The 14,516-nt window shown below is 41.6% G+C and overlaps 1 protein-coding gene across 1 annotated transcript in view; it reads right to left on the minus strand.

Moving 5' to 3' along the window:
* MEP1B (meprin A subunit beta) overlaps positions 1 to 14,516 on the minus strand; it is a 330,890-nt gene that overhangs the window by 171,047 nt on the left and 145,327 nt on the right. The window contains exon 5 of the mRNA XM_085605695.1: positions 621 to 699. Within this exon, the coding sequence (XP_085461821.1) occupies positions 621 to 699 (79 nt within the window). The remainder of the gene's footprint in view (positions 1 to 620; positions 700 to 14,516) is intronic.

The following is a 14,516-nucleotide window of genomic DNA, read 5'->3' on the forward strand; positions in this document are numbered from 1 at the left end:
AGGGGTGTGTTCCGTCTCAGTCATTGCACACAACTACGAGCCAAGCCACAGTCGGGGATCCCAGGTCTGCCAGCTGTTCCTCGCTCTTACCCATATGGAACACAGGAGGGTTAGGCTCTCACAACAGCACACATGACCCCGTGCTTGCCTGCCAGATTGCTTTCTGTGCCTAGAGGTGATGTAAGACCCTCCAATATCTCTATGGGAACACCATCTGGAACATAGAGTAATGCATGAGACTCTTTCTTCCTGGATGTATCTAGGGTTCCTTGACCCAAAGAATTAGTATGAAAAATGTGTATGTGTAATAAAGCATTGTAAAACGAGGATGCGATGGATGCCAGCATGACATTGCACACTCGCACATTGCACACTCACACATTGCACACTAGCACTATATCTCAGGATGTGAGTTGGGTAATGTTCGAGGGGATTCCTGTGGGGGATGAATATGGAGGACACTATGATTATTTCTCAAAAACCTTTTGCCGTGCCCTTTTTGAGTATTTTGTACGAAACGCCATAATTGTATCCTTTTGAGATAAAAAAAATGTCAGATTGAAACACGTTAACATGGTCACCATTTTATTGACATGAAGGTAAGACAGGTGAATACCTACCTAAGCTATCCTCGAAGTAATAGGGAAGAGTCAAGGGCCACCGATATTTATCACCAATGATGGAATTTCTTTCGTTCATCTGCCCAAAAAAAGATAATAGCGTGTTAATCTGCATGCAAGAGATACCTGTGTAGAGGAAAGCCAGCAAGACCTGTGCAGAATCAACAAAGCCTTTTCCAGTCTCTTTTCCAAACGCTTGAAAGGATGCTTTCATACCCATGCTTCTAACAGACCTACTTTGCACTAAATTAACTTTAAAAATACTCTCTTACCACTCAATGTGATATAAATTCACAAGAAATAATAGGTAGTATTTCATTAAAGAACATAATGGAAAAGGTGACCACACAGTAGTAATATGCTTACCACACTGGCTGCCAGACTTTTGGCAATTCTTGTTTTGTCATGGTTTTTGCAAAAATGTATTGTCCAGGAAGCTGCCGGGCCCTCATCAAATATAAGGGCCTTATTTACAAGAAATCATGCATCGCTGTGCTAAAGCAGCTATGCGTCAACATTTTAAGCGCCTGCATCAAAAAGCCTTATGACGCAATGGGTACCCTATATTTACAATACGGGGCTCCATGGAGCAAGGTCCCAAGGATGCCTCAGAGATTCTGACTCACCCCTGGGCAGGATGCCGCAAGGCATCCAGCCCCAAAAGTGGTGCATTGCTGTAGTTAATTATAAGACTGACGCAACTGCAGCAATGCATCAGAAATCAGTGGTGATGTATCAGTTTTAACTGACACAAGTAACCTCATGTTGGGGGAGCAATTTAATAGATGGGCTTTTTTACAATATTTTGGCATAAGGCAGCGTTGCCTGCCTTCTAGCTGCGCTGCCCTATGTAAAAAAAAGGTGGGAATGCACCGTATCTACAAGATACAGCACATTCCTGTCCTTACTGCCAGCGCCGGTGCACAAACTGCAGCCGTGTACCAACACAGGCATCCTTGCACCAACACAGGCATACTTGCACCAACACAGGCCTACTTGCACCATGGTGCAAGGGTGACTGTGTTGTTAACATGATTGTTTTTGTTCAGGAAGGGACAACTTCCTGCACAAAAACAATAAAAGGAGGCACTTTCTTATTCTATGTGTGCTGCAGAATGCAGCACACGTGGAAAGAGGAAAAAAACAAGAAGAAATGCAAACATTTCTCCTCATTACGCTTGCTTTTGGAAGGCGTTAGTTTTTGCACTGCCCAAGATTTACGCTATGTTTTGAATTTAAGGCAGTGTCAAAAACCATAGGTATTGCTTGGGAACACCCACAGCAACACCCATGGAACGCCCCTTCCACTCAAAGTAAGGCATTGCCTTACTCCATATTTACATGGCCGTGAAAAGCCATGCAGGGTGGCTTTGCTTTGTCTTGAAAATATGGGTCGGCACACTGCGCCTCCGGTGCGTCACAAAAGTGACGACCTGGAGGGGTAAACGTGCTACAGGGGCACTGTAAATATGCCCCAGAGTGTGAAAAGGTGAAAAACTCACCTTGCACTCTTTTACATTGGTCCTGGATTTCACACATACAAGTGGGCACAGTGTACTTATGTGTACCATTATGCCTACGTATGTGTGACATTTTATGTGAAAGTACAATGTGAGTCGATACAAGTTTGTGATGGTGTGTGATGTGATATTTACTGTTTTACCTACATTATGTGTGCATTTACCTGTTGAGGGTTGTGACTTGATTGCAGATTACACTGTTTCAAGTCAATGCAGCTAGCCAGATACCTATGCCACAGCCAATGCATCCTTCCTATGCCTGGGATTTAGAGGCCTAGGTATTTTGAGACATCTCAGCAGCCCACTTCCCGAAGATGCGCCACTTTTGTAAAATGTCATAAATACCCCTGTGTCCCTTTTATAGGTGATTTTAAGTGGGAACGCGTACCTTGCATATACTAACACTAACGCGATGCAGCTAATTCCTACGAAGGTAAAAAAAGATATGGCTGGGACAGAGACCTCGCAGACCCACTGGAGGATGGGGAATTGAGTAAAGCATGTGCACTAGTGCGGGCCATGTTTTAAGCTGGCACAATTTCATGTCCTGCACTGTGCTTCTTTGTCGTCGATGAGTCTGCATAGAATTTATAGAACCAGGTACAAATGCATGCCCTGGGTGTGGGTTTGGCAGAGCTGATTGTCTGCACATGACGTGGAGGTGTACAGGCTTGGTACCCTGCTGGGAAACCATCAAGTGTTGATTAAGGGAGGTGACTGATATCCACATAGATTACACTGTCCGTCATTGTCTACTACACCTACTACCATGCCTCAGTGGGAGTAGGGTCCATATAGATTTGCACTGCTAAGTCTAGTGTTAGTGACCAGAAGCATAGCTAATAGATGGCTGTCATCCACGGGTCCTACATATATACAATGGAATACTGACATGGGAGAATGGGCCATAGCCATAGAATGATGATTACGAGAGGTTAGAACAGATTTAAATTAGAAAAAAGACTGTTTCGATTAGGCGGGAATGCTGTAAGAACTCCTAGCCCCAATGTCAGAAGGGATTCCAAGATTAATCTTACACCTACACGAGATAGTATGCAGAAGATACCCAAGTGAGTTACCACAGATAGAGATGATTGGGGAGAGTGAATATGCATATTTGCAATCATTAGGCACCTGCTGTGCCCTGTAAACTATGATGCCTGAAGTTGTACTTTGTACGGTTTCATAATAAAATTAAAAAATACAAAATAATGGTCCCAAAAATGTACACTTTACCATAGTGGTCTCTGGCACTAAGGAGAACTACTTTGTGTGTGCAGTGCTTCTTGTGAAAGGGCTACAACAAACAAATAAATGATGGACGGAATGCTGACAATGCAGACATTCTCCCCCAGTCAAGAGATCTGGGTTAAATCCATCGTTCTTTTGCCCACTACGCCACCCCAGTTTAGACATGGCCATATGCAAATCAGTCTTGACCCTGTGCCTCATGGGAACAGTCCAGCCCGAACTGCCAAGCCATGTCTTCCCTGGACCAGAATCAAGCATCCTAGGACCGGTTTCTGGCTATCAGCCGTCATCAGCCAGGATAGCTTGACTCCAGTGGCGTAGTGAGCATGGGTCCCACGTCTGGGAATACCCATCCCACTTAGGGCGAAAAGCGTTACAACAAACAAATGATGGACGGAATGCTGACAATGCAGACATTCTCCCCCAGTCAAGAGATCTGGGTTAAATCCATCGTTCTCAGTGGGAGTAGGGTCCATATAGATTTGCACTGCTAAGTCTAGTGTTAGTGACCAGAAGCATAGCTAATAGATGGCTGTCATCCACGGATCCTACATATATACAATTGAATACTGACATGGGAGAATGGGCCATAGCCATAGAATGATGATTACGAGAGGTTAGAACAGATTTAAATTAGAAAAAGACTGTTTCGATTAGGCGGGAATGCTGTAAGAACTCCTAGCCCCAATGTCAGAAGGGATTCCAAGATTAATCTTACACCTACACGAGATAGTATGCAGAAGATACCCAAGTGAGTTACCACAGATAGAGATGATTGGGGAGAGTGAATATGCATATTTGCAATCATTAGGCACCTGCTGTGCCCTGTAAACTATGATGCCTGAAGTTGTACTTTGTACGGTTTCATAATAAAATTAAAAAATACAAAATAATGGTCCCAAAAATGTACACTTTACCATAGTGGTCTCTGGCACTAAGGAGAACTACTTTGTGTGTGCAGTGCTTCTTGTGAAAGGGCAGCATGCCATAACTCTTAGTGAAGTTTTTTTTTTTTTTTTGCATATTTATATAGCGCGAACTCGACCCGAAGATATTGGAGCGCTTTACATAGCACCGTATTTACATTACACATTCAGGCACGGGGAGATTAAGTGATTTGCCCAGAATCACAGGATGTGGAGGCGACCTCGAGGCTCGAACCCTGGTTTCCTGCACCAGAGGTGGCAGCGCAGCCAACGGACCACATCCTCTCCCCTATCAGTCACTGGCAGAAGTAGGCTGACACATTGCCCCTTGATGAATGTAACAGGGGGTGGAAAAAAATGTGAATGACACAATCACAGACTAATGGATGAAGCCTGGCTGAAAACCCTATAAGTAACTATGTTATACATACTTTTAGCAAAATCAAAAACGCCTTGGCTAACACAGACCTAAAACAGCCAGTCGGTCTCAGATTGGCTTTCAGCATCTTGTCTTTGAGAAAGAAGGCAAGGAGGAGAAAAGGCAAGTAAAAAGAGAAGAAATAAAGAAATCAGGGAAGGAAAGCAGGCAAAAAGTAAAGATGAAGGGCAAAAAAGGAAGAAAGAAGGGCACAAAAGGAAGGAAGGAAGGCAGGCAAAAAAAGGAAAGATGACAGGCAAAAAAAGGAGAGAAGACAGGCAAAAAAGGTACAAAGAAGGAAAAGAGTAAAGAGCGAAGGAAAAATGGAATAAGAAGGAAAGAAGAAAGAAAAGAAGGCAAAAAAGAAAATAAAGAAACTTCAAAAGCAGGCAAAAAAAATCAAGAAAGAAAGAACACAACAAGGCAAAAAAAGCCCAAAGTAGGGAAGAAAAAGTGTACAGAGGCAAAAATGAAAGAAAGGAGGAAATGAAAGGTAAAAGGAAAGAAAGCAAACAACTATAGAAAGAAGGAAAAAAATAGAAAGAAGGCCAAAAAGAAAGTAGGAAAGAGGAAGGAAAAAATGAAGAAATAAGAAGGCAAAAAGAAAGAGGGAAAGCAGAAAAGACAGAAGGTAAAAAAGGAAGGAAAGAAAACAAATATGAAAGAAAAAAGGAAAGAAGGCAAAAAACAAGAATACAGGAAAGAACAAAAAAATGAAAAGAAGGCAAGAGAGATAGAAAGAAACAAAGCATAAAAGAAGAAAAGAAGGAACAAAGAAAGAGACAACACTAAAAAGAAAGAAAAAAGGAAAGAAAGAAAGAAAGAAAAATGGGACGAAGGCAAAAAAAGAAAGAAGAAAGGAAGTAAAGACTTGAAGAAAAAGTAAAGAAGAAAAGGAAAGAACTGAGGCAAAAAGAAGGAAAAGGGAAAAATCAAGAAAGAAGAAAAAAGTAAAGAAGGCAAGAAAGAAAGAAAGAAAAAAGGAAGGAAAGAAAAAAGCAAAAAAGAATACTTGAAGGAAAAAAATAGGAACAAAGGCAAAAAAGAAAGAAAGAAAGATGACAGCAAAATAGAAAGAATTACTGAAGCCAAAAAAGAAAAGAAGAAGGAAAGATGGAAAGAAAGAAGACAAAATGCAAGAAAGAAGATAAAAGGCAAAAAGGCAAACAAGACAGAAAGACAAGACAAAAAAGTACAAAGTAAAGAAGGCAATAAGAAAGAAAGAAGGGAAGAAATTCAGTTCAAAAGAAAGAAAGGAGGAAAGAAAGAAGGCAAAAAGAAAGAAACAAGCAAAGAAAATAGAAAAGAAAGCAAACAAGAAAGAAGGAAAGAAGTAAAGAAAAAAGTAATGAAAGAATGAAAGAAAGAAGGGAAGAAAGAAAGAAAAAATGATGGATGCAAGAAAGAAAGAGCAAATGAAAAAAGGTAAACAAGGCAAAAAAGAAAGAAAGAAAGAAGGCAAAAATGAAAAAAGGTAAGAAAGGAGATGACACAGAAAGAAATATAAAAAGAAAGAAGGAAAGGAGGCAAAAAAAGGAAAGAAAGAACATGGGAAGGGTTCACAGTATAAAATGTTGGATACTAAAACGCAAATTACACCCCACCTATGTTTAAGTAAACATTTTGACAAGTGTGCTGCAAATTAAATCCCATAATGTTTGGTTTCCTACTTGAGCGAAGTTTAAAAAAGAACCATTGGTGAATCTGAGTCCAGGAACACAATATGGTACGCTTGAAATAGCAGCAGTCAGCCCTGTGCTCAATTCAAAGGGGTCCTGCTATCACATTAGACAACAATAACGCAATAATAAAGTAAAAACAACAAGTATTGGAAATGCCAAAATTTCTGACTTATGAAGCACAATGCCTCTTGTATCACAGAAGGAGTTAGGCACTCATAGGTAATCATACATGTACTCTAGCCCTCGTCTTTGAACTCATACATCAAATCATCCATCCACTTATTCACTCTTGCATTCACACTTTGACCCAAATGTAATAAAACACACACAAATTCAACCACATATGGAATGCTGCTGCCAGAGAAAGACAAACACCCTTTTATGATGTTCTGTAGGTTTTATGCAGAACCCTGAAAATACTATTTTAGTCCTTTGTTAAATGTTCAAAACTTTTGTGGAGTGCGTCCTGCTCTACTGTTTTTATAATTAGTGCACAATGAATTTATTACCTACAATGTTGCCAGTTTTATAAGTGCTGCTGTCAAAGTAAAGTGGTCTTAGGGTTACAGATCTTACATGTTATTTTATGCTGTGTATCAACTATTTGTGATTTTTATGGTTAATTTGCTTTTAACCAAACAAAGAAATTTACTTGACGTCAACTTACATGTTCTGGTGTCAACATGGGCTTCTATGGGAATTCTCTAGGGCATATTATCAAGCCCATTATCGCTGCTTAAGTGGCAGTTTTCTGCCGCTAAAGCGGCGATAATTTTAACGCTCTGCTTGATAATATGCCCCCTAGTTGGCAGGGTATGCCCAGACGTGGGTCCCTTGCTCACTTTGCCACTGGATTCAAGCTAGCCTGGCTGATTAGCCAGAAACCGGTCCGAGGATGCTTGGTTCCGGTCCAGGGAAGACATGGCTTGGCAGTTCGGGCTGGACTGTTCCCATGAGGCACGGGGTCAGACTGATTTGCATATGGCCATGTCTGAACTCGGGTGGCGGGGTGAGCTAAAGAATGATGATGGATTAAACCCAGATCAGTTGACTGGGGGTGAGTGCTTGCAATGGTCAACACTCCGTCCATCAAACCCTTTGGTTTTGCTGTGACAAACACCATAAACTATTGAGTTGTCTAAGTCACTTTAACAGCTTACAACGTCATGTGTCTGCCCCTGAAAGTTAAAGTTCAGGCAGCCGCATAAAGGAACAGAATAATCACAGCTGTGTGGAGGGCAAGCACTTTTTTGTGAAAGCACATATCTGCCCAATCACAGCATGTGCTCCTTGCTCCCGTCACTAGGACAGTGTCAAAACCCCTTTCTAGCGATGCTCTCATAATCACATAATTTTCTGGTATTAGCTGCACTGGTTAAACCAGACCAAAAAAACTCTGGCAATAAAGGGAACTACCTTGTGTGTGGATATCCACCTTGTAAGAGAGAAAAATGCAGTCACTCAAAGTGGAGTTAACCAGTGCGTTTAGTGGGCTCATCTATTGGCCCATGCTGTATGTTATAGTGGAAGGAAGCAATATGTGATTGACACAACAAAAAAACCAATGGGTGAAGAAAGTTGGTTGAAGGCACCTGCAACTAAGCATGTTATACATATTATTTTAGGAAAATCAAAAGGTTGCGGCTAACGTAATAGCGCAAAGGTCTGGGGAAAGAAGCCTCTTAGCCACTGGTGACGCTGGCTCTTTAAAGGGGCCAGTGGCAGACTTAAAGGCAAGGTCCGTAGTGGTTCCTTTCATACAACTTTGTCCTTGACTTAATTCTAGGGACAATCTCCTAGATAAATGACCCCGGATTGCAGTGCGATATTGGGGGCTCTATAGAATACAGACGGGATAAGCTTATTTTCTGCTGGCGGCAAATAAAGTTGAAATCCAATTCCAGCTGGCTTCAGAATTGCTAGTGAGAGAATGTGAAGTGTGTGCCAGAGCCCGTAAATCCTACCAACTGATGTGCAGTTTGGCATCCTTCAAGTGATTATACCTGACTGAAAATAAACATTTACTTGGATCAACATACTTTCTTTGCAGCTTTCTAGGAATTGCTAAAGCTTCAGTAATAACAAGTGTGTAAATAAAGATGATGCATTGTGCTTCATTCTTAAGTTTCGTTAACTTGATATGATCCTTTTATGGCTTCGTGAACCGTGTGTAATTGCAAAAAAATAATCTAACACTTAAAGTCGGATTTGTGATTGTGCCAGGTACTTCATGAGCTACTTAGCATGTAACTTTAGCTATGGGTTGATGTTTTGAAATCTTTAATAATTTTCAGATGTGTTCTGTACTTTTTAGCTATTTCGGGAAACAGTTCAGACACTCGGGTAATTGATATACTTACATAAATATATTCTCGTGGTGAGACTTTTCTGGGTAAAATATTGCTCTTTGAGCAGAGATTTCATCTCCCGGATGGAAGTCATCGGTTAACATATCGTAAGTTCTAGGTGCCTTTCAGAAGATCTGAAGACCTTTTCATCACGTATATTTCTGTGATGAACTCGAGTCAATGCATAGGGAGAAGATGGCGGCCTATTGAGAAAATAGCAATATGCTCACCTGGGTGCACTTCCACCCAACGAATGATGAAAAACCCAAATGAAGCTCCTCATACCAGGGCAATGTCTCTTACATTTGACTGCCGTCCAACGATCACTTTATTATCTCTTGTAATATATGTGTACATACTTTCCCTTTGCTATCTGTAGTACAGCTCTCCAAAGTTTATGCAAGATTGCATTCCATGCTCTATAAAGCACACACATCTGGGACAGATCAGCAAAATAGCCCACATTAAATAACATCTTGTAAATGTGACAATGCTAAGGTCTCCTCCAAATAAAATCTTCAGACATAGCAATGCTATGATCCCCTCCATGTCCAATGTGGGTAGTCTTTCAACCCTCTGGTAGGTTTTCTTCAGGCTGGACCAAGCTCCATCCCTCAGTGTAGGACTCTGGTAGGTAGGTCTTCTTCAGGCTGGACCAAGGACCATCCCTCAGTGTAGGACTCTGGTAGGTCTTCTTCAGGCTGGACCAAGACCCATCCCTTAGTGTAGGATTCTGATAGGTCTCTTTAGGCTGGACCAAAGCCCCTCCCTCAGTGTAGGACTCTGGTAGGTCCTCTTCAGGCTGGACAAGGACCATCCCTCAGTGTAGGACTCTGGTAGGTCTTCTTCAGGTTAGACTAAGGCCCATCCCTCAGTGTAGGACTCTGGTAGGTCTTCTTCAGGCTGGACCAAGACCCAGCCCTCAGTCTCGGACTCTGGTAGGTCTTCTTCAGGCTGGACCAAGTACCATCCCTCAGTGTCGGACTCTGGTAGGTCTTTTTCAGGCTGGACCAAGGAGCATCCCTCAGTGTTGGACTCTGGTAGGTCTTCTTCAGGCTGGACCAAGACCCAGCCCTCAGTGTCGGACTCTGGTAGGTCTTCTTCAGGCTGGACCAAGTACCATCCCTCAGTGTCGGACTCTGGTAGGTCTTTTTCAGGCTGGACCAAGGAGCATCCCTCAGTGTAGGACTCTGGTAGGTCTTCTTCAGGTTAGACTAAGGCCCATCCCTCAGTGTACGACTCTGGTAGGCCCGCTTCAGGCTGGACCAAAAAGTGGAACCTGTCATGGAGCGGGCTGGATGTACTGCTTTCCACAGAGCCTGGTCCATGTTTGGGGAAGCTATACTTTGATGCTGCTCATGCTGACTGTCTTTTAAAGAAGGAAAGGCTGGAGGTCATCACATAGTGCTGATGCTGACTGGATTCAGGCTGCGAGCATGCAGAGGATGCGCTGCATGGCACAGAGACTTATCTTGAAGTCATGCATTGTTGAAAATGAACTTTGAACTATTCCTTGCATATTTATGTGAACTGTTATTACTAGAGTTGTGTGTTTTACAAAAGGTCCCTGTGACGGAACAGGATGGATTCTAAAGAACAATTGCATATGCATATATTTTCAGAAACTCTGTGTACAAGGTATTAGAATTCCAGTGTGTGTGTATACCCTGCTAAGAGTGGGAAACACCAAGATGTTAATGGTGTGCCTTATTTTTCAGTTCTTGAGACGTCAAGTAGAACTTAGGCTAAACGTCTCAAAGTGTAGAGTGACAAAGCTTAAGTTGGTTATTCTAAACATAGGTAGAAGTGTTCATAGATGTGTCTTCATGATATTTTGTTAATCTTTATATAGTTTTCAGGAATGTTTAGTTTCCTTTCAAAGTATAGAGCGTTGGTTATACAGAGATATTGGTAACGTAGATCTATTCACAATTACAAAGAAGTTTAGTATTTGTGGTATGCTGCATGCTGCAGCATGCCGCTGGTTCTTTTACTGACGTCATCCTGATCTCCCTAGTGATGGAATGTATTAGTTCAAATGACCAGGATGTGGAGCTGTGGATGGGTTCTTCTTTCAGAGAATTAAACGTTGGATTTCACTTGTTAACCTGGCTCCTTACGTGATCCTTTCATCAAATCAGGATCTTACACTGGCGTAGTCTGCAAATTTCTACAAGGAATTTTACAAGAAAGAAAAGAAGAACTCAACAAGCCCTTTCTACTGCATCTTTAAATTGTGCTCTCGTGGTAGTATTTCTACCGCAGGTACTGTGCCATTAATATTTGTTTTATTGACACTAGTTCTTTTAAACTTGAGCAAGCAGTGAGGCACTACCTTCTGCCTTCTGTCTCTTTTCTATGGTTCGTCGCTCAACAGTTTTTTCAAGTACTGTGCGTTTCTGCTTTCTGTGACTATGGTGAAGAAGTCGTGCTTACACACTCTGACTCTATTGAGGGTGTTGAGAGGAGTCACTGTTTGAGAAACTCGCAGAGTCACTTTTAAGATACTCGCTATTTCTGTTTAATTGGTGGAACCATTGCTACTTTATTTTCAGCAGTTTCTTTCAATGGTTGTGATGAAGGAATGCATTTTGGAGTGAGACTTTTGTTTGGCGGATTGATTTGTGTTCTCCTCAGCTACCGTCTCTAAACTCTCCGCTCCTGTTTACTTTCAAAGTTAAAAGAAACAGGTCTCACCTCGTGCATCACCCACGAGCGCCTCTCTTCATCCACGCTTCTGGAATTCTTCTCAGCGTCTGGAACTCTGCATTGTGTTCTCCTGCCTCCTTTTCTAGCGCTTTCACAAAGCATTTTCCAGCATCGGAGCAGTGCGTGGTCACGCATTTGACCTTACGTGACCCGCGTATGGAAGCCATCTTGCTTTTGTAGTTTCAAATTTTAAACGCTTCCTGTCTGCCACTCCTGTGACAGGCACACACACACTTCATTTCTACGCTCTAGTTGTTGTGATGGAGTTACTGCGTGTCGATGTCTGTGACATGCACACATTGAACTTTCGAATTTCCTGCAATCTTTCCTTCTCTTCTTGCGTGTCCTTCCTGTGACACGCACACAGCATTAGGAAAACTTCTGTTCATTTTTGTTTTGCGTGTCTTTTCTCTGACACGCACACAGTGTTGGGAGAACATCGTTTTTGGAGGACTTCGTTTTTTTTTTATCTTGCGTGCCTCTTCTGTGACACGCACACAATATAGGGAGAGCATTTACAGGCAACTTTTGGTAACTCAATTTTTCAATGTTTTTATATCACGTTCACTATGTGCAGTACTGTGTAACATCTGTGACATTCACGCAGTGGATTTTATATTTGGTTGGTCCTTGTTCTTCATAACAGTGTGCCATTTCAGTGATACACAGTGTTGTGTTTATTTCTTTGATTTTCACGCACAGTGTTAATAAGGAAGGTTTTTACAGTGATAACTGTGCTATTTTTATTTTCTTTATTACAGGTCTCTCTATGTAGTGTGTCACTTCTGTGACACATGCACAATTTAATCTGCTTGTCGTACTGTTATCAATACCTTGTGCTACACTATTTAACGTTAACACTCACCATGCAAAATGTTACAGCTCCTCCTTTCTTTCTCATGTCGCCTGGGGAACCACCAATAAAATGGCAAAAAAAGAAAAAAGTATTTGAGCGCTATGCCAAGGTTTGTGGGGTTAGTCTCAGTGCTGAGCGCAGATCTTCCCTTCTGCTTCACTGTCTAGGATCAGAAGGGCAAGATGTTTTTGATCATCTCCCTGAACTCAGTGATGCAGAGGGGAGAAACTTAAACGAGTTTGAGATATGCATGAAAATCTGGACAAACAGTACTTGCCCAAAGTTAGCACTATATTGGAGAGGTTTCAATTTGTCAAAAGGTCACAGAACGAAGGTGAAAGTATTGAAGCATACATCACTCAACTCAGAAAGCTTGCTTCTTCTTGTAAGTTTGCAGGTTTGTTAGATGAGCGGATCAGAGATCAATTCATGTTTGGGTGCAATATTGAAAAGATTCGTGAAGAGCTGTGGTTGAGAGATGAACCCTCATTAGAGGAAGTCATTCAAGTAGCAAAAATGGTGAAACATTCCATTAAGTGTGTTGACACCATCAAGAAAGATAAACTAGATAAGCAAACTACGGTTCAAGTAGTCAAAGATGAAGCAAAAACCATGTCTAAACCTGATGTTGTTTCTAAGTTAAAAAAGAAACCTGTTGCATACAAATGTTTTAGGTGTGGCAAATTAGGACATTTAGCCAATGACAAAAAATGCCCAGCTTTAAATGTTATCTGTTCTAAGTGTAAAAAAAGGGACATCTTTCTATAATTTGCAGAACTAAGATTTCCTCTGCTAATGTTAAAAGTGTTCAAGCTGAGATTTTAGAGGAGGACTTTGTTTGTGGTCATATAATTGTTCAGGTAGATTCAGGCTTACAACATAAGTCTTGTCCACTCGACAACATCATGGTTGAAGGCGACTCCACCAGAGTTTTGTTCGACTCAGGTGCAAAGATTACCATTGTGTCAAGAACTTTCTATCAAGACAAGTTAGCTCATAAGATCTCTCTCCTTAAGCCTGACATACGCCCCTTAGCATATGGTGGGGAAGCTATTCCATTGTGTGGTTACTTTAATGGACTCATTGTGTACAAGGACAGGTACACCTCTGGTAAAATGTATGTTTCGGAAAAAGGGGACAGCATTATTAGCTGGTTCCATGAAGGGGACTTAGGCTTCATGTTGGATCCAGGCAGCAATTGTCCCACAAAACTTAAGGAACGTGTTAATGCAATTTCGGATAAACCTGATCTTGATATTGTCAATAAGGCCAAACAGAGTTTTCCCACTGCTTGTAGAGATGAACTTGGGTGCATCAAGGGGTTTAAGCTTAACATATATCTGTGCCCTGACATTCAATCCTCTTGTTGCAAGGTGAGAAATGTTCCTTTGTCGGTGAGAGATGAAATGAGAGATGAATTGGAAAAACTCAAGAAGGGTGGTATAATAGAGGAAGTGGAAGGGACAGATTGGTTTGCTCCGGTTGCTGCAGCCCGCAAGGCCAATGGAACTCTTCGTCTATGTGTAGACTTGAGGCAACTCAATAAATGTGTAGTTGTGGATAGTTATTCCCTACCTAATATTTCAGAGCTGTTAGTATTGTTAGGAGGAGCTAAAGTTTTCAGCACCATTGACTTAGCTTCAGCTTATCACCAAACTGAACTTGCTGAAGCTTCAAGAGACTATACAGCATTTATAACACCCTTTGGGACATTTAGATTTGTTAGGATGCCGTTTGGCCTAGTGTCCGCAGCATCCGTCTTTCAGCGAGTAATGGAAAAGCTCCTTAAGGATTGCGAAGGTGTATGTGTCTACCAAGACGATATCCTGGTGTTTGGAAGTGACCATAAGGAACATGAGTATCGTCTGCTCAACGTTTTGGGTAGATTGAGTGAGGCGAATCTCACAATCAAAGCAGAAAAGTGTCAGTTTGGAACCTGCTCTATCCACTATTTATGGCATACAGTCTCAGGTGAGTGTACAGCTCCTAAGGCCAATCTTGTTGACACCCTCAGTCGTATGTCTGCTCCTACCTCTAAAGAGGAACTCATGAAGTTCTTTGGTATGATTGAATACTATAGTAAATTTATTGAGAACTTTGCCGAGAACAGTTTTTGTATGAGGTCTCTCTTGAGGAAAGGAGTAGATTTCAAGTGGTCCAAGGAGTGTGGTCTTGAGTTTGAGGCG

The sequence above is a fragment of the Triturus cristatus genome, chromosome 5_1, assembly GCF_964204655.1.
Source record: "Triturus cristatus chromosome 5_1, aTriCri1.1, whole genome shotgun sequence".
Lineage (NCBI taxonomy): Eukaryota > Metazoa > Chordata > Amphibia > Caudata > Salamandridae > Triturus > Triturus cristatus.